This window comes from Monodelphis domestica, chromosome 7 (genome assembly GCF_027887165.1).
Source record: "Monodelphis domestica isolate mMonDom1 chromosome 7, mMonDom1.pri, whole genome shotgun sequence".
NCBI lineage: Eukaryota > Metazoa > Chordata > Mammalia > Didelphimorphia > Didelphidae > Monodelphis > Monodelphis domestica.
The window spans coordinates 115072175-115092889 of NC_077233.1; the positions used below are offsets into that span (position 1 = coordinate 115072175).

Genomic DNA, 20715 nt, shown 5'->3' on the forward strand with positions numbered 1-20715 from the left:
CAATGGTAAAAACAGTTAAAAGTTAAAGAAAGTCAATGATGTTGAAGTATTGAGAAAATGATGCAGTAATTCCCTGATAGACTTAGTTCGATCAATAATATAACAAAAGATACAAAAATGTTTACATCCTCTGATTCAACATTTCAACTTTTGGTTGTATTCCAAATAGGTAAATTTAAAATAATTTGAAGAAAAATATTCATAACATTATTTGTAATAATAAAAATTGAAAAGAAAATATGTGACCATTATTGGAGAATGATTAAATACACTATTGAAAATGGAATGTAATGCAATATTATTGAATTCTAAAGAATGAGGAATATAAAGAGAGACATATAATAGATTTCAGAGTAAAAGGCAGAATAAAAATAATTATGTTGTCTAACATAATATAAAGGAAGAGAATTTCAATCAGCACAATGCTTATGACTAATATAATAGTGCTAACAATGACAATGATGCTCCTGGTTTGTGGAAATAGCATTAATATGGTTTAATAAGATTATTTTGGAAAAATAATCATTCTCAAAACTTTTTTTCAAACTTTCCTGACCATAAAACCAAAGCTGAAAAGAAAAGTTAATGAGCAAATTTGATGCTCAAAGAAAACAAAAGGATAAAAGTGAAAACTTACATTTATAGCTAGGAAGGTGATAATTTAAATACTTAAGACACCTATGATACTTCAGATATTTAAGGGATTTAAAGTATACAAAAGGAGACAAAATACTTGAAGTTCTTAAGACACTTAAGAACTTAATCACTATTAGAACAATGAAAAGGAATATGGCCAGCAAGAAGTAGGAAAGGAAAATGGATAGGTGAAAAGTGCCCCCACCCCCGCAAAATCAAGGGACAGGAATGTGAAGGGTTAAAATTTGGGGGGTAGGAGTTTAAACAAAAGTCAGGAGAGCAGTTTGATAAAACACAAAACAGTTTATTTTTTAGGAAAGTACAGATAGGAAATAGAAAGGAGGAAAATGAGAGAAGTCTTATACCTATACCTAACATCCCATTTCTAACTAAAATTTCTAAAAAACACCCTAAATCTATCTGCCTTAGAGGGCAGTGTCTTCTGCCAGGCTAAGCCTGGCTTATCTACCTACTCTGTCTATCTAAAAATATACCCACTATCTAACTACCTAAGTTAATCAATAAGCATTAATCAATAAGCATGAATCACCTTCCACCTCCTTAAATCCATTTCTCTTTACCCACTGTCATTATTTTTCCAAATGCCAGTTTATCTCAGATGCATACAGACACCTCTCTCCAGGGAACTCAAAGACTAAAGTCCCTTTCAACTGCCTGCAACTCACCTACCAACCCTGAGCCACACCCTCCTAGCTGTCATCAACTGACAGCCTGCACAGCAAGGGGGCTCTTACTCAAAAATCTTTTTGCTCCCTTGTCTCTTCAAGAGAAAAAGGGCAATATTAAGAAAAACTCTCTTAACATACCCCACACACACAAGAACCATTCTCCCCAATGGTTCTTTCACCAAAAGAATCCTATACTCTATAGTAGAAAGAGGGAGAAGTAAAGAGAGAAAGAAAGCAAAACAATTATTGTAACATGCAAGTCTCATATAATATACAATTACAAATATTTACAGTTACAGAATCATAATATTCTTACTATAATATACAGAAATAAAAACCTATTCTTATTATACTCTACAAACATAAGAACCTAAAAATATTAATCCAAATAAGCCTTATAGTTACTATGCACCAAAAAATACAAGAACCTTATATACAAATTATATACCTCTAAAAATAAACAAGAATCTTATATTCAAATAAACAAGAACCCTATATGCACATTATATACATCTAATATACCCCCTGAGGTGGATCTATCCCCCCTGAAGTGGGTGTTGATCAATAACCATAATATAAAATATAATAATATATGATATGATATAATATAACATGATATGGTATAATAAATAATATAATATATATAAACTTTATAATACTTTACCATTTACATATCACTTAGTTATTTTAACTTTTTCTATAAAACTATATTTTCTCTATAACTTTTTCTATGATCCTATAAAAGTATATTGATAATAATTATTTTATGTAGAAATACATAATAAAATATCTTACATAAATTATATACTTGCCTATTGAATATTACTCTTCTGTTTTTAAATTAAACCTTTATGTGTAAGAAAAATCAAACCTTTTATTAAACAGCAAAATATAAGTTCAGTTCTATGTCTTTGAAAATAATGTCTTTGTAGTCTTCTTCTTGATGCATGCAGTTAATCATCATGGATGGCAGTTATTCATTTCATATGGGAACAATGGATCCATGATGTCCTTTCTCCTATCTTAATTGCTGTAGGGGCTGTTAAAAAGTACTTAAAATGGACCCTCCCAGGTCAGCTACATTGTTCCTGTTCACTGAAAGTTCTTTGCATAAACTGTATCTCTAGGATTCAAATCATGAAGAGAAAAGTCTGTAGGTCTAGCTTTCACTACAGCTCCTGATTCATGAAGTTCTTCTAACTTGTTTTGCAGGTTTCTTATATATGTATCAATAGTTGTATCTCCTCCTAATAATGACGTGTATACAGGGTTAAACAGTTTTGCATGAACAAGTGGATGACCAAAAGGCATCTCAAATGGTGACAATACTTTGCAGGTAGAGAACAATGCAAAAGGTAGAGTGTCAAGCCAATTCAAATGACTCGCAGTACATAGTTTGCCTATCATTGTCTTTAATTCCCTATTCATTCTTTCTACTTGTCCTGAGCTCTGTGGGTGGTATGGCACATTAAATTTTGTTGCTATACCTAAGCATGAATATATTTGTGCTAAAACTGAAGCTGTAAAATGTGTTCCCATGTTAGCTTACATACCATTTGAACATCTCCAAATTGACTTAATAGCAATGCCAAAAGGTGAACATTACATTTTGTTTAGTTATATTAGACCAGCTAACAAGATGGCTAGAAGCATTTCTAAATGTAACAGCCACATCAGCATTTGTAGTCAAAATATTACTAAAAGAAATTATACCACAATTTGGTTTACCAACAAGAATTGATTCATACAGGGAAACACAAGCTAACAGATATCCCCCAAATTCTTTTCCTTGAAAGCTATGTTTGGTATAGGCTTGGCAAGTTGCACAAGCTACACATACTTAAGAGGCAATGTTTGTTATGCCAGGAGCTATACATATTTTCTTTACCTAATCTACAATGCCATGAGTTCCAAAATGACCACTTTTATGGATTGATTGACAAATCTGTTGATAAAAAGTTCTCAGAAGTATTGGTTTACCTTCTGATGCTACCCGTACACCATTAATTTATTTAGTCTTAAAATTCTGTTTCCATTTTTAACATCTTTCTCATTATATGCAAAGGAGTAATCCATTGACTACAAAAACATGTAGTTTCCAAAATTGCTCTTAATTTTCTTTTAGTTGATGGAATACTTAATTTTTGAATGTGTCTTGGGAGAAATGAAAAGTGAACCTTCAGATAAACCAAATCCTAAATATTACACTTTGAAGAGACACCACAGAATCTTTCATTTTGAGATTTTGTATACTCTTTTAAATAATTCCAACAAGAGATGTTTGCTATTTTCTTGGCATGCTTCAGTATTTGGCAAGGTCAAGAGCAAATCATACACAAAATGTATAAAATGGTTCCCCTTAGCTAACATAATAAAAATGACCATCCTACCCAAACTTATATATCTATTTAGTGCCATACCCATTGAACTACCAAAAAATGTTTTACTGAATTAGAGAAAACCATAACAAAGTTCATTTGGAAGAATAAAGGATCAAGGATATCCAGGGAAATAATGAAAAAAAAAAATACAAAGGAAGGTGGCCTTGCAGTCCCAGATCTCAAACTCTATTACAAAGCAGCGGTCATCAAAACAATTTGGTACTGGCTAAGAGACAGAAAGGAGGATCAGTGGAATAGACTTGGGGTAAGTGACCTCAGTAAGACAGTCTATGATAAACCCAAACATCCCAGCTTTTGGGACAAAAATCCACTATTTGACAAAAACTTCTGGGAAAATTGGAAAACTGTATGGTAGAGATTAGATTCAGATCAACATCTCATACAATACACCAAGATAAACTCAGAATGGGTGAACGACTTGAACATAAAGAAGGAAACAATAAGTAAATTAGGTGAACACAGACTAGTATACTTGTCAGATCTTTGGGAAAGGAAAGACTTTAAAACCAAGCAAGAGCTAGAAAAAATTACAAAATGCAAAATAGATCGTTTTGATTACATTAAATTAAAAAGGTTTTTGTCCAAACAAAACTAATGCACTCAAAATTAGAAGGGAAACAATAAGTTGGGAAACAATCTTTATAACAAAACCTCTGACAAAGTTCTAATCACTCAAATTTATAAGGAACTAAATCAATTGTACAAAAAATCAAGTCATTCCCCAACTGATAAATGGGCAAGGGAAATGAATAGGCAATTTTCAGTTAAAGAAATCAAAACTATTAATAAGCACATGAAAAAATGTTCTAAATCTCTTATAATCAGAGAAATGCAAATCAAAACAACCCTGAGGTATCACCTCACACCTAGCAGATTGTTCAACATGACAGCAAAGGAAAGTAATGAATGTTGGAGGGGATGTGGCAAAGTTGGGACATTAATTCATTGCTAGTGGAGCTATGTATTGATCCAACCATTCTGGAGGGCAATTTGGAACTGACCCCAAAGGGTGATAAAGATTGTCTGCCCTTTAATCCAGCCATAGCACTGCTGGGTTTGTACCCCAAAGAGATAATAAGGGAAAAGACTTGTACAAGAATATTCATCGCTGCTCTCTTTGTGGTTGCCAAAAATTGTAAAATGAGGGGATGTCCTTCAATTGGGAATGGCTGAACAAATTGTGGCATATGTTGGTGATGGAATACTATAGTGCTCAAAGGAATAATAAAGTGGAGGAATTCCATGGGGACTGTAACAACCTCCAAGAAGTGATGCAGAGTGAGAGGAGCAGAACCAGGAGAACATTTTACACAGAGACTGATATACTGTAGTAAAATCAAATGTAATGGACTTCTCTACTAGTAACAATGCAATAATCCAGAACTATTTGGAGGGACATATGAGAAAGAACGCTATCCACATCTGGAGGAAGAACTGTGGGAAAAGAAAGACAGAAGAAAAACAACTGCTTGATCACATGGGTCAGTGAGGCTGTAAAGATTAAAATTTAGGGGAGAGGGGGAGACTGAGGCAGGTAGAAATTAGTTTCTCTCTGCAAGGAATATATATTTTTTAGAGGTTTATTAAAGTTAAGATTAAGAATATACAAGTAAGAAACATGTGCCTAGGCCAGAGGCCTAGACAAATTAACCTCACATCATGGAAGAGACGCCTCTGCTCCAAAAACGGAAGTCCAAAAAGCCCCAGACCTTCAAAAGCCTTTGCTTAAATATCTTCTCGATCTCGGCCCAGGTGAGATTACAAGGCATTCTGGGGAAGTGGAGCAAAGGCTCATGGGGATTGTAGTCCTGTATTCGAGTCTATTTTTTACAAGGCTATGACTGGGAAAAGTATACTCTAAAAGATCACCCTAGTGCAAATATTAATAATAAGGAAATGGATCTTGATCGATGGCACATGTTAAAAACAGTGGACCTGTGCATCAGATACAGGAAGGGGTGGGGGAGAAAGGAGGGAAGTAACATGAGTCTTGTAACCATGGAAAATTATTCTAAATCATCTAATTAAATTAAAAACAAAAAGGTTCTCCTTAAACTCAATATTTGCCAAATCTTGTTTCAACATTTGGGAAAACAGTTGAAATTTCTACATAACCTTGAGGCAGAAGGCACCACGTATCTGAGACCTTTTCCATGTTAATGAAAATATGTTTTAGGAATCTTCATGGATGGATATTGAAAAAAAGCCAGAGCCTGGATCTATTACTGTTAAATATTTAGTGATGCTAGGAATAGAAGAAATAATAGATAATGGACTTGAAACAACAGGATGTCTTTTGATAACGTGATTATTAATTGCCCTTAAATCTTGGACAAATTGATATACAGGTTTTCCATCTTTGTCTAATTTATGTTTTTAATAGGCAAGATAGGTGTATTCTATTCAGATTTGCAAGGGATTGCTATTTTTTGTTTGACTAAAGAATTTATCACTGGGGTAATTTTCTCCATTGCTTCTTTTTTTTTTTAGTTTTTAGAACATTATTTTATTTGGTCATTTTCATACATTATTCATTGGAAACAGATCATTTTCTTTTACTCCCTGCTGCCCCCGCCACCCGTCCCCTAGCCGACACACGGTTTGTCTGGATATCACATGTGTCCTGGCTCTGAACCCATTTCCTTGTTGTTGGTATTTGCATTAGGGTGCTCATTTAGCTTCTCTCCTCGATCATGTCCGCTCAACCTCTATAGTCAAGCAGTTGGTTTTTCTCGGTGTTTTTACTCCCTCAGTTTGTCCTCTGCTTGAGGATACTTTTTTTTTTTTCTCATAGATCCCCGCAGATTGTTCAGGGATATTGTAAAGCCATTAATGGAGAAGTCCATTACTTTCTCTTGTACCACAGTGTGTCAATCTCTGTGTACAATGTTCTCCTGGTTCTGCTCCTTTCACTCTGCATCACTTCCTGGAGGTTGTTCCAGTCTCCATGGAATTCCTTGACTTTATCATTCCTTTTAGCAAAATAGTATTCCATCACCAACATATACCACAATTTCTTCAGCCATTCTCCAATTGAAGGACATCCCCTCATTTTCCAATTTTTGGCCACCACAAAGAGCGCAGCTATAAATATTCTTGTATTGCTTGTTTATATGGTCAATTATATGGATGGTTTTCCTAATGTTGAACCATCCTTGCATTCCAGGTATGAATCCTACCTAGTCATAGTGGATGACCCTCGGGATGACTTGCTGGAGTCTTTTTGCTAGTATCCTATTTAAGATTTTTGCATCTATATTCATTAGGGAGATTGGCCTATAGTTTTCTTTCTCTGTTTTTAACCTGCCTGGCTTTTGGATCAGTACCATGTTTGTGTCATAAAAAGAATTTGGTAGAACCACTTCTTGGCTTATTCTGTCAAATAGTTTGTATAGTATTGGGGTAAGCTGTTCTTTGAATGTTTGATAAAATTCATTTGTGAATCCATCTGGACCTGGGGATTTTTTCTTAGGGAGTTCTTTGATGGCTTGTTCAATTTCTTTTTCTGATACGGGGTTGTTTAGGTAATTTATTTCTTCTTCTTTTAGTCTAGGCAATTTATATTTTTGTAAGTATTCATCCATATCACTTAGATTGCCATATTTTTTGCCATATAATTGGGCATAGTAGTTTTTAATGTTTGCCTTGATTTCCTCTTCATTAGAGGTGAGGTCTCCCTTTTCATCTTGAATACTGTCAATTTGGCTTCATCCTCTTACTTTCACCCTATGCATATCTACCTTCCTCATGTGTGTTTCTTGCAGACAGCATATGGTAGGGTTTTGGATTCTAATCCACTCTGCTATTTGCTTGTGTTTTATGGGTGAGTTCATTCCATTCACATCCAGAGTTATGATTACTAGCTGTGTATTTCCCAGGATTTTGATTTCTACTCCTGGTCCTACCTTTTCTTCTTTCAATATTTCCTTCTACACCAACGTTTGTTTATAGTCAGTCCCCCCCCCCCGTTTCCCCTCCTTATTTTACTTCCCTTTCTACCCCCTCCCTTCTTATTCCCTCCCTTATTTTTCCCTGTAGTCTTTTTAAAATGCCCCCCACCCTCTCCCTCCCTTGTACTGCTTCCCTCCCCACCAGTCCATTTTTTACCCTTCTACTCCCCTATAGGGCGCAAATCTATTCTCTTCCCCAATGGATTGGGTTGTTCTTCCCTCTTTGGGTCAGTTTCAAAGTACATGAGAGTTGAGTATTTCCTATCTCCAACCTCTTTACCCTTCCAGTGTATTGATGTTCTCCCCCCTCCCGCCATGAGCTTCTTTATGACACATAAATTTACCCCCATTTGTTTCTTTTCCCATTTCTTTTAGTCATAACCTCTTCTTTTTAGCTCTAGTCATGTATATATATACACATGTATATGTATTTATGCATGCATATATCTATATACCTATTTATGTCTTGTCCTTTCATCCTATACAGTTTGTCATTGTTCCCTCTAAGTGTAATTCTTCTAGCTGCCCTGGTGATAGCAACAGTTTTTAAGAGTTACCAATGACCTCTTTTCTTACAGGGATACATATCATTTAACTTATTGAGTCTCTTAAAAAACTTTTGTTGTTGTTTTGTTTGTTTTTTCCCCTCATTTTTAATTACTTTTTGATGATTCTCTTGAGTTCTGTGGTTGGGCATCAAATTTTCTGTTCAGGTCTAGTCTTTTATTCATGAATGCTTGGAACTCTTCTGTTGTGTTGAATGACAATACTTTCCCCTGTAAGAATATAGTCAGTTTTGATGGGTATTTTATTCTTGGTTGTAAATCTAGTTCTCTTGCTTTCTGGAATATCGTATCCCATGCCTTTCGGTCCTTCATTGTGGATGCAGCCAGATCCTGTGTTAACCTCACCATGTTTCCATGGTATCTGAATGGCTTCTTCTTGGCAGCTTGTAATATCTTTTCTTTCATCTGATTGTTTTTGAATTTGGCTATAACATTTCTTGGTGTTGTCAGCTGGGGATTAAATACAGGGGGTGATCTGTGGATTCTTTCAATCTCCACTTTCCCCTCTTGTTCTAGGATTTCGGGACAGTTTTCCTGGATAATTTCCTCTAGTATTATGTCCAGACTTTTTCTTTTATCATGGTCTTCTGGTAGTCCAATTATTCTTAAATTGTCTCTTCTTGAACGATTTTCTAAATCGTCTGTTTTGTGAATGAGATGCTTCACATTTTCCTCAATTTTTTCATTCTTTTTGTTTTGTTTTATAGTGTCCTGCTGCCTTGTGAGGTCACTTGATTCCAGTTGTTGTATTCTGGTTCTTAAAGACTGGATTTTATCTCTGGCTTTTGGTCATCCTTTTCCTTCTGGTCTGATTTTCTTTGAAGATCATCTTTCATCTTCTTTACCTTGTCGTTCATTTCCTTTGCCTCATCTTTCATCTCCTTTGCCTCATTTTCCAGCTGGTTGATTTTGGCTTTCAAGACACTATTTTCTCGTTTTAATTCAAGTGCCTCTGTTTCCAGATGACTTATCTTAATTTTTAATTTCTTTTCCCAATTGTCTTCAGCCTCTCTTTGTTGTGTTTTGAGTTCTTCCACAGCCTGTATCCAATTTGCTAGGATTTCTGGTATATCATTTGCTGATCTCTCCCCCTCTGTTCCATTTGCTGAGTAGTAGCTGTCTATTGTAGTTTCTTTCTTCTTTTTCTGTTGTTTGCTCAAATTCATCCCTTCTTTACTCCCCATATTTGTCTGTGTTCTTGTTCCTCTCATTTTCTTTGTTTTTTGGGGACTTCTATCAGTCTTCCCTCTTGGAGCTTTAACAGAAGATCTTTTGGTGTAGTCTCTGGGGGAGGGTTGTTGGGGATTTGAGCTTCCCTGTCCTCTGGAGGCTTTTGATTGGCTTAAAGTCCAGCAGTCAATGAGGATGAGTGGGGAGCCTGGGCTTCCCTGCTTTCTGGAGACTTTTGATGGGATTAAGTTCAACTTGGTTGGGCTGGGTTTGCTCTGAGTTCTAAACTTCCGGGATGACTGGAGCAAATATGGAGGATCTCCAAAGCTCTGGCCAGGCTACCAGGTCTATGCTCCTTCTAGGCCACCATCTTGACTCCGCCTTTAGGTTTCCTGTTCTTTCGGAAGACCCTACTCTCTAAGGGGGAGGGGTCGTGGCCTCCCTAGGCTCTGAGGGTTTCTGATGGGATTAAGTTCAGATGGTTTGGGCTGAATGAGCCCTGAAGAAAAAAAAAAACTCCTCCTCTATAGTCTGTGTTGAATGCCCTGAGACTAGCCCAGGTTACATTCAAGGTAAGCCCTTTGGAACAATCCCTTTGCTGGCCCTGAGGTTTCTGTCCTTTCAAAAGCTCTGAGGGCTCCTGATGGGATTGGGTTCAGCTGGTGCCCTAAAGCTGGAACCTCCCTTGAGACTCAGATGGAAGGACCCAGCCAGGGGGCTACAGGCTTCCCACTTCTCTCTATGTTTTCCTGCTGTCAGTGTTGGGTGCCCAGAGACTGGCTCAGGTTGCTTTCAAGGTGAGTCCTTCAGAATAGCCAACCCTGAGGCCCCTTTGCCGGCCCTAAGGTTTCAGCTGCTGCTGTGGGCTCAGCACTCTGGGTTGGGGGGGATGGGTCCTGGGACCTTCCTTCTACCTACCCCTTAGATCTGAGTGATCTAGTGTTCTGGCTTTTGGGGGGCCGTACCTTTTGATCCAGGTCCGGGAGGAGGGTTCCCCAGGTCTGTCCTGTTGTTCAGTTTGAATTTTGGTGTCCTGGGAGCATTCAGTTTGTGATCTGTAAGGAAGGGTTTTCCGAGGTCTGAACTTTCGCTGCCTCTAAGCCGCCATCTTGACTGGAAGTCTCCATTGCTTCTTTTGATAATGGATATTGCAGAACAGACAGAGGTGGACCACCTCTCATTCTAATTTGAACTGGAATCAATGATTTAAGCAGGCCTACATTGGTAAAGATGTAGTCCAGAAAGATTCAGGTATGTCTGTTGGTATTTTAAATGCTGGAGTTTTATCCACCTCCTGATTATCGAAAAAAGAGTACTGGAAACAAATTTAGAGATTCTTCAGGTAGTTCTAAGTAATAGCACCATCTGGAGTACATATTATTGTGGCTTTTAATTTACACAAAAGATCTCTCCCTAATAAATTCATAAGGGAATTAGGCATTGGCAGGAATAAATGTTCCACAGATAAAGATCCCACAGACAACATTCATGGTGAGAGATTTTGGACTTCCAGAGGTGTTTCAGACACTCCTACAACACTCATAGAGCCAACAGAATTACAACTGGGATCAGGTATACTCATTAGCACAGATCTTGATGCCCCAGTATCTAAAAGACAATCATGTTCATCTATAAGCATTAATCAATGAACATTAATCACCTTCCACCTCCTTAAATCCATTTCTCTTTGACCAATGTCATTATTTTTCCAACTGTCAGTTTGTCTCAGAGACACATACTGACACCTCTGCTCTCCAAGGAACCCAGAGACCGAGGTCCCTTTCAACTGCCTGCAACTCACCTACAAACCCTCAGCCACACTATTCTGTCATCAACGGACAGCCTGCACAGCAGGGGGACTTTTACTTGGAAATCTTTTTGCTCTTTTGCATACATGGGGAGAAAAGAAATGGAAAGATAGAAGGGGATAAATTATCTTTCATGAAGAGGCTCAGAAGAACTAATATAATGGAAGAAAATATGGGGGGATAAGCTATATTTGAATCTTACTCTAATGAGAATTAGCTCACACATACTTTAGAAACATATCTTATCATAAAGGGAAGTAAGAGGGTAGGCAGAATAAGGGAAAGAGGAGATGGACAAAAAGGAGGATGAATTACAGGAGGCTGTGGTCAAAAACAAAATATCAGTGAACAGGGAAAGGCTAAAATGAGACAGAGAAATGGGTAATAGAGGAGAACTCACAATTAGCAGTTATAACTATGAATGTAAATGAGATGCACTCATATAAGATGAAAAAGGACAGCATAGTAGATTAAAAACCAGAATCCCTCAATATGCTGTCTACAAAAAACACATTTAAAGCATGGAGACACACACAGAGTAAAAGTAAGGGGCTAGAGCAGAATCTACTATGCTTCAGCTAAAGTAAAACAAAAAGAAAACAAACAAAAAAAAAATAACAGGAGTAGCAATCATACCACAGACAAAGCAAAAATAAACATCAATCTAATCAAAAGAGATAAGTAAAGAAATTACATCTTGTTAAAAGACACTACAGAAAATGAAACAATATTAATATTAAACATATATGCACCAAATAGCAGTGTCCAGATTTCTAAAGGAAAACCTACATGGGTAACAGGAAGAAAGATAGTAAAATGTTACTAGAGGGGAATCACATCCTTCCACTCTCAGAATTAGATAAATCCAGGCAAAAAATAAACAAGAAAGAAGTTAAGGATGTAAACAGAACTTCAGAAAAGTATGTTATGATAGACCTCTGGAGAAAACTAAATGGGAATGGAAAAGAACACATTTTTTTCTCAACAGTACATGGCACCTTTACAAAAAGTGAACATATAATACAGCATAAAACTCCAATGTAGAAAAGCAGACATATTAAACACATATTTTTCAGACCATAATGCAATAAGAATTTCTATTCAACAAAGCATAGCAGAAAGAAAAGACTAAACATTATTTGGAAATTAAATAATCTTACCCTAAAAAACAAATGGGGCAGAGAAAAATTCATAGAAACTATCAACAATTTCATTAAAGAAAATGAAATTGAGGAGACAACATACTAAAATTTATAAGATGCACTCATAGTTGCACCTAGGGAGAAATTTATATTTCTAAATGCTTACATCAATAAAGGAGATCAATGCAAATTAAAAAAAAACAGAAAAAGAATAAATTTTAAATCCCCAATTAAACACCAAGTTGAAATTCTGAAAATCAAGGGGAAGCTTAATAAAACTGAAGCAAGAAAACTATTGAACTAATAAATAAGACAATGAGATGGTTTTCTGTAAAATAAATAAAGTAGATAAACCATTGGTTAACTTGACTCAAAAAAAGAAAAAAGGAAAGTCAAATTACCAGTATCAATTTTAAAAAGTGAAACCACAAGTATTAAAGAAGAAATTAATGAATTATTATAAATTATTTTGCTCAACTACATGCCAATAAATCTCATAATTAAAATGAAAGAGATGTATATTTTAAAAAATGTAAACAATCCAGATTAACAAAAGAGAATACTTAAACAACCCCTTCACAGAAACTGAACAAACCATCAAAGAATTCCACAGGGAAAAGGCCCCAGTATCAGATGGATTCACAAGTAACTACCAACAAATATTCAAAGAACAACTAACTCCAATAATGTATAAACTGTCTGGAACTATAGGGGAAGAAGGAATCATTCTGTAAAAATGGATATTCTTGATGTTATAATATTCTTTTGCACTGATAATGAAGGTGTATTGTGGGGGAGGGGGAGGGAAGGGCTTCAGGAACAGGAACAGTGTAAGAGGGAAGGAGCCTAAGCTAATATAGGTATGGCTGTTTCTCCCTCCCTCTACCTTATGATACAAGGTTGTCAGTTATCAATTTGTGTCCCTTGAAGAAATGGCTGAAGGGAATCTGAAGACAATCTCCCTTATCAGCTACTCTTGTGGATGTCCTCGGTTTCTCTCTCTTGGAGGGGATCTAGAGGTAGACCCCAGTAAAGGAGTCTTACCTCTGAGAAGACCTCGGGCACTCTGAGATGTTTGTCTCTAGTTCTATGTTGTAACCCTTTCACACTATACTGGGAGGCTTGACAAATATCTGACTGCTTTAAGAAGGATTTAATACAGAGTCTCAGGTAACTGGGTGAAGGTGAGAAGGAATAGGTTGCCTTATTATTTCCTATACAGTCCTGGATCTGAAAGGCAAGTAATATTGCTCAATCAGATTTCTCCATCCTGCCCCAGCTAAAATAATCCCTCTATAAGCTCATTTAACTATTTGTCCTAAGAGATTACAAAGAAATAGGTCCAGGAAGGCAGGAAAGGTCAAGGGAGCTATGTTCTCCTTTCTGAGAGCCCCCCTTTAGGGGTCTGAGATATCTTTTCTTCAGATTGAGAGAGGTTGGAGATGTTTGTTTGAAGGAAGATCAATTTTAGGCTTGAAGGTAGAAACTGGATCCTCTCAGGTGGCTTCAGTGATTCCTCAGCCCCCTGAATCAGTCCTGTCAGGTCCAAGTCCCAGACAAGAAGTCCAGTGGCTCCTCAGAACCCTCTCAAGTCCAGTTTTTCCTTTCCAGAAGCCTTTGCTCTCCAACTGCCCCTGGTTCTGTCTCAATCCTCATGTCAAGGTTCCAAATCTTCCCTGCCCCCCCATCCTTACACTTCCCAACTCTTTTTATGACCCAAATATGGTACTAATACTTAAACCAAGATGTGAACCTTAAAAATTCCCAGACCCTACTTCATAAGATTGGAATAAGACCATTCCCCATTTGGGCAGTGAACTCTACTTAGATTAGGAATGTGAGAACTCACCTACTTAAGTCTGCCCTAGGGGAAGATAAAGTTGTAAACTCTTTTCTGAACAATGAAAAGTACTTAAACCCATACTTAAGCCATGCCTATTTTAGGACTAATACAAAAAGGTGCTAAGTACCTATAAAGGTCAAGCAACTTGTGAACTTGCAAGGAGCAAAGAGGTGAAAACTTACTCAGAGATTCTAGTCTACTCAGGTGTGAATTACTCAAAAGATTAGTCTACTCAGGTGTGAACTAAGAATGGTCTGTCCTTTGAAAAACGTCTACTGTGATTGATAGATGTAAGGACTTAGGGGAGGTGACATAGGAGAAAATGCCCTTTAAATAGGAGCTCAGATAGGAGCTCAAGGGACATTCTGAAACATTCAGATTGAGTATTGAGCTGGTGGAGGCAGCTGAGATGATGCTGGCCTGGTGTCACTAGAATTCTTGCTTGGACAGATCTTGTGGTGAGTGATTAAGGACTGACTGATCTTTCTTTTAGGGCTTAGGCCTGGGTTGGCCAGGGCTGGCCAGGGCTGGCTTATCCTTTTCTCATTATTCCCCTTTTTCTCTCTTTCTCTCCTTTTCTTTAATTCCTCATTTGTATTAATTAAAATCTCTATAAACCCAGCTGACTTGGGTATATTTGAATAATTGGGAATTTTTCCCTGGCGACCACCTTATATATTGATTTAAAAACAAAACGCTGTAGTGAAAACATTTTTTGTGGTCACAACTTACTCATCCACTCTTTTACCTACTACAACTTATATCTTCCACTATTTTAATCACTAAAGTTTAAGGCCTCAACCATTTTAATCATTACAAAGAAGAGCTAAAATAGAGAAAGAAAAATGTAGAACAAAGTCACCAATGACCACTATGCAAAAAACATAAAATACTATCAAGGAGACCACAACATTATATCACAAGAATCACATATCATGATCAGGTGGATTTTATACCAGGAATCCAGGGTGGGTTTGATATTAGGAAAACCATCAGTATAACTGACCATATCAATAACAAAAACCATTGGATTGTTTCAATAGATGCAAAAAAAGCATTTGATGAAATAAAACATCCCTTATAAAAAAATCAGAAAACAGTGAAAAGAGATAAATGACCTAGACATCTTGCCACTTGAATCATCTACTCTCTCCCCACCTGTAACAGAAATCTTCATGCCACAGATTTCTTCTATGAGCATGAGCTGGCCTGATCAGTGAGGTAATAAATGCATTAGATTTAATTTAGCCCAGACCATGCTTCATGTTGATTCAATGTGACCATCTTGGTATCCAACCAGTCACACATTGACCCATCTTCCAATCCTAACATTTAATAACATAAACTCCCCATCTAGCGCTTTGGGAACAAGGCAGATGATAGCAGAGTAGAAAAATCATTGGACCTAGAATAAGAAAGACCTAAATTCAAATCCAGGCTTAGATATTACCTAGCTACATGAACTTAGGTAAGTCTATTAATTTCTGCCTGCCCAAGTTTACTCAATCATAAAATGTGGATAATCAAAGCATCTACCTCCCAGGGTTGTTGTGAGGATCACATGAAATAATATTTGTAAAGTGCTCAGTACAGTGACTGTCACATATTAGGCACTATATAAATGCTTATTCTCTTCTATTTTTAAGCAGTAATAAAATTACTACTACTTTACTTTTTCTTCTAGGATGGGCACAACAAAATAATTCTCATATATCTCTTCCCCATTTCTGTGATTTCCTAGACCTCATTGGTAAGAACTATTCTGCTTCTGTATTTATGTGCCCAGAACTTATCTCTGGCACACATAGCTGATACTTAATAAATGAGTTTTCATTCAGGCATTGTACATAAAGGATGGGGTGAGATTACATAAGGAAAAAATAGAGATAGTGAAAAAGGTTAAGAACAAAGTCTTGTGGAATACTAAGTGTGTTAAGGAGAAGCATCATCCAAGGAGATAAAAAAAGTCAAGAAAATAAGAGAAAAGGTAGGAGAGAAGAGTGTGACATGTAGCACAAATGAAGAAACAGTATCCAGAGGATAAAGAACAGAAATAAGAAAAAGATTTTGTATTTGACAAATGAGACCTTGAAGAGAGCTGCTTTAATAGTGATAAAATTAGCAATTAGATTGCCTGAACATATTAATGGTAGCATAATAATTATTGTATTAGCAATCTTAGCATCAGAAAATAATAAAGATTATTCTTAAGATTTATGGAAGTCAAAGATTCTATTTAAAGTAAGCTTCAAAAATATTTGATTTCCACTCTTGATCAATTTTTGGAACTCTAACAAGTGTTTAATGTGCTACTTTTCTGCAAGAATATCTAATGTATTTAACAGGATATATACAAAAAATGAGTGTGAAGCTTAAAATTACATCTTGATTAGATGACAAATGAACAAAAAAAAACACGTCTGACAGTAGGAGTCGGTATAAGCTATTGGTCTGGTTTTTATAGTCTGTTATTCACAGACTCCTCCATCGACATTAATAGGAATTTTCTCAGAGAAGACTACACAATCAGACTTCTGCATGTTTCATAAAATCGTTATAATAATTTTTAAAATGTTACTGTAAAATAACTTACTGTTTTAGTTTTGCAAACGTCTCTTGTGAATTGTGTTTTTCTCGCTCATATGCACTTTCAACTTCTTTGAACTCATTCTTGATCATTTCCAAATCAGCCACAGCTTCTGCTTGGCTCGCCTTTTCTACTTGCAAAGCTCCTTCAAGGTCTCTAATCCTTAACTATCAGATTAAAAAAAAAAAGTCATTAATGTGCTAAGAAAAACTATCATCAAATTAAAATTAAGTAGAATACTTTGTCAACCTTAAGTTATTACTGATCCAAAAGCACCTTGCTTTCTGCTTTATTTTCAAAAGGAAAAATAAGCAGAAAATAGCTTCTTGTTCAATTCTATTTGTATTTGGTTTAATGTTATCATTACTAGTTATATAATAATGATGGTGACAAGTGCACAACACAGATGTAAAAAGCCAGAGGCCTACTGCTTCTGTTAATATCCCATCTAATGGATTTTAATGTTGATGTACTAATGGAGTCTAATATTTCTTTTCTATATCAGGAGAATATAAAAGTTTGTCAACAATGAAATGACACAGTAACTCTCTAACAAACACCTGAAAAAATTTCCACAGTTCAGTTAAAAAAATCTCAACTTTTAAAAGCCATTACTTTGTTTGTAAAGGGAAAGGGTAGAATAATATTTTTAAATTTAAAAAAATATTAAGATGACAATTTTAATTGACTATAACAATGTCATCAGGAAAAAGGAAAAGATGTTCCAATTATGATGATTTCCCACTCTGTTTTTGTTATGTTAACAAGTTATCCTTTATTTTTACTGCTTTCTTTTAAACTAATCTAATCCTAAACCATCAAAACAGAATACAAGGAAATATTTCATCCCAGAAATACTATTATGTATTAACTTATTCTTAGCTACAGTAGAAAAATTAAATTGAAAAAAAGGTTCTTAAAATTTTAACTATTTAGTACTTCAGTCATGTTTTACTTACTAAATTTCATATACAAGTTTTAAGTTCAACAGACTATTTTAATAAATATGCTTAATAATTTATTATAGGAGCAATTTTTTTCATTATACTCAGTGTGACCGTCTCATATGCTTACAAAAAAAATTGAAATTTTTTTATTCTAAAAACCCTGATATGTTCCATATGGTAATATAAATGACCTTTTTGTCTTTTTATCTTCTTACTAAAAGATAAGTACTTTTAACTTGAGAAGCTAACATATCTGGTATTCCTAACATGATCAAATATTCATATTCACAATGATATGCAGGGGCTTTCATAGGAAACATAATTTTGAATTAACTTAGTTTCCATATTTTCTGTCATAATTCTACATTAACTAAACTTTTTGATAATCTTATTGTCAGGTTCTTTTTTTAGCTATTTCAGTTTTTTACTTAAATGAGAAGACCAAAGAATTTAAATAATTTGAAAGCTATCAGACAAACACACTCTTTACAAAAGAAAATTAAAACTTTATTTAAAAAATCTCAAATGGGGATCAATTGTATATATTGAGGAATTACTCAATTTTCATTGAGGAATATTATTTTTCTATTAGACTTAAAAATACTTTTGAAATCCTGATTATACTTTGCCAGCTCAAAAAGTTTTTGTTATCTTAAAACGTACTATCTTTTTTTACTTTAAAAGTAGAAAAGGTGATGATTAAATCAGGATTTTTAAACTTTCCAGAGCTACAGAAATTAAAATTATTTTCCTCCTGGAAATAAAAATATTCCCTCATATTATGTTTCATTCAGTTCTAATATCAAGACTCAAAAATAGTTCCTGGTGTAACATACTTTTCTCCTATAAATCCTATTCCAGTATGTTCTTCAAGTGTGAAGGTGCCCCTGGTTCTGTGTTGTCTAGGACAACAAACTTAAAGCTTCTCAGGTTCTAAAATGTTGAAAAAAACTTCAAAGTAGAGGTCCTAGCAATATACTTGAGTTAGCTATCAAAGAAGCAACTTAGATGAATATCTAAAAACTCATCACCAGGCTGTGTGGGTCATGAGATTATCAATTTATTGACGATGGCAATGCTTAAAGACAAGGATCTGTATGTAATCTTATCAATTTAGGACTTTGGCCGGTAGTGCAGAGACTAATACACTGTGGTATAATCGAACGTAATGGACTTCTCCATTAGTAGCGGTGTAATGTCCCTGAACCATCTGTAGGGATCTAAGAGAAAAAACTCTATCCATAAGCAGAGGACAAACTGTGGGAATAGAAACACTGAGGAAAAGCAACTGCCTAACTACAGCGGTTGAGGGGACATGACAGAGGAGAGACTCTAAACGAAACTCTAATGCAAATATTGACAACATGGAAATGGGTTCAAATCAAGAACACATGTGACACCCAATGAAATCATGCATCGGCTATGGGGGGTAGGGGGAAGGAAAAGAAAATGATCTTTGTCTTTAATGAATAATGCTTGGAAATGATCAAATAAAATATTATAAAATTTAAAAAAAAAGAGAGTTACGGCTTTGGAATCATGAAGACTTGGGAGTGAATACTGGCTTTGACGCTTATTAGCTATGTAACCATTCCTCAGGGAGTCTCACCTTCCTTATTGGTAAAATGAGAATTAAAATTGCAATAATTACACAACTTTATTATGAAAACAAATGAGATTATATAGGTGAAATAATGTCAGTTCTTATTATTCATTGATTTCGTTTCCCCAAGATGGATTGCTAGGTCAATTTCTTTCCAGTAATAATAGTCCTTCTTGAAGAGGCCCTGTCTTGATGCAATCAGTATATCTGATGCAAAAACTACCTTCATACTAGGAGATTTCAACATACATATACTTTTTCAAATACCTACTTACTTCCACTACCCCTAGCCACACACAAAAATGATCATACCCTTGATCTTGTTATTACCCAAGAAAGCACCACCTCTATGTTCAAAACTCTAAAATCCTCTTATCCAATAGGACCATCAACTGGCTTTTCACCTCTCCATCTGCCTTCCCTTACAAATCTATTCTTTATCCACCCCATGATCCAATCCTGTGATCTCCCAATTTCTCCGGGGTCACCTCCTCTTTACTAAACACTGTGTCTTCCTTTCTCTGTCTTGGCCTCTTGGTGAATCAATTTGACTTTTCATTTTCATCCTCTTGAATCTCTAGCTAATACTCATTTGCCAAGACTCAGCCTTGGATCACTCCCACCATTCACTGCCTTCACCCCTAAACACATGCTACTGAATGAAGGTGGACAAAAGCAAGTAGCCATTCTGACTGGCCCATTACAAACATGCTATTCAGTCTCACCTGAGCCTTCACTGCTACTAGGCAACCCTACTCTACCCTACTCACCATAGCAGCTCTTCAGAAACATTTTTATTCCATTCAAACATTCCATAGCATCCCCTCCCCTTATGTACATGGCTCAGATATTTGCCTCCTATTTTAGAGAAAAAAAATGAGGTCCTTTGCTGTGAGCTCTCTACTCTCCTTTCTTCCTTAACTCTTATCAACTCCTTCACCTCTGTCTAACTCTAAGCCATCTCATTTTACCCTGTATCCTCCAGCAGATTACCCACTCTATCTCCATTCTATTATTTATTTTCAGCCTCTCCTTTTTTATTCCCTCCTGCCTTTAAACATACTCATGTCTACTACATCCTAAAGAATTTTTTTCACTTATCTGTCCATCCCTTAAAAGTATATCCCTGTATCTCTTCTGCTATATGAAGACAAACTCCTTAAAAAAAGCTATCTACAATGAATGCCTCAACTTTCTTGCCTCTCTTCTTAACCCCTAAAATTCTGGCTTCTCACCTTCTCACCCTATCATCACCTTATCTATTTCATGTGAAAACTTTTCTCTCCAAAGCTGTCAATGATTTCCCAGTTGTCCAACTCAAAGGTCTTTTCTCCATCCTCATTCTTCTTAATCTCTGTTAATCACCCTGTCC

The 20715-nt window shown here is 35.8% G+C and overlaps 1 protein-coding gene across 18 annotated transcripts in view; it reads right to left on the minus strand.

Moving 5' to 3' along the window:
- The window catches only part of CCDC171 (coiled-coil domain containing 171), a 543314-nt gene that overhangs the window by 364988 nt on the left and 157611 nt on the right, over window positions 1-20715 (minus strand). For all 18 annotated transcript variants that reach the window (XM_056805336.1, XM_056805339.1, XM_056805345.1 and 15 more), the window contains one exon: window positions 16800-16960. In XM_056805336.1, coding sequence (XP_056661314.1) covers window positions 16800-16960 — 161 coding nt within the window. The remainder of the gene's footprint in view (window positions 1-16799; window positions 16961-20715) is intronic.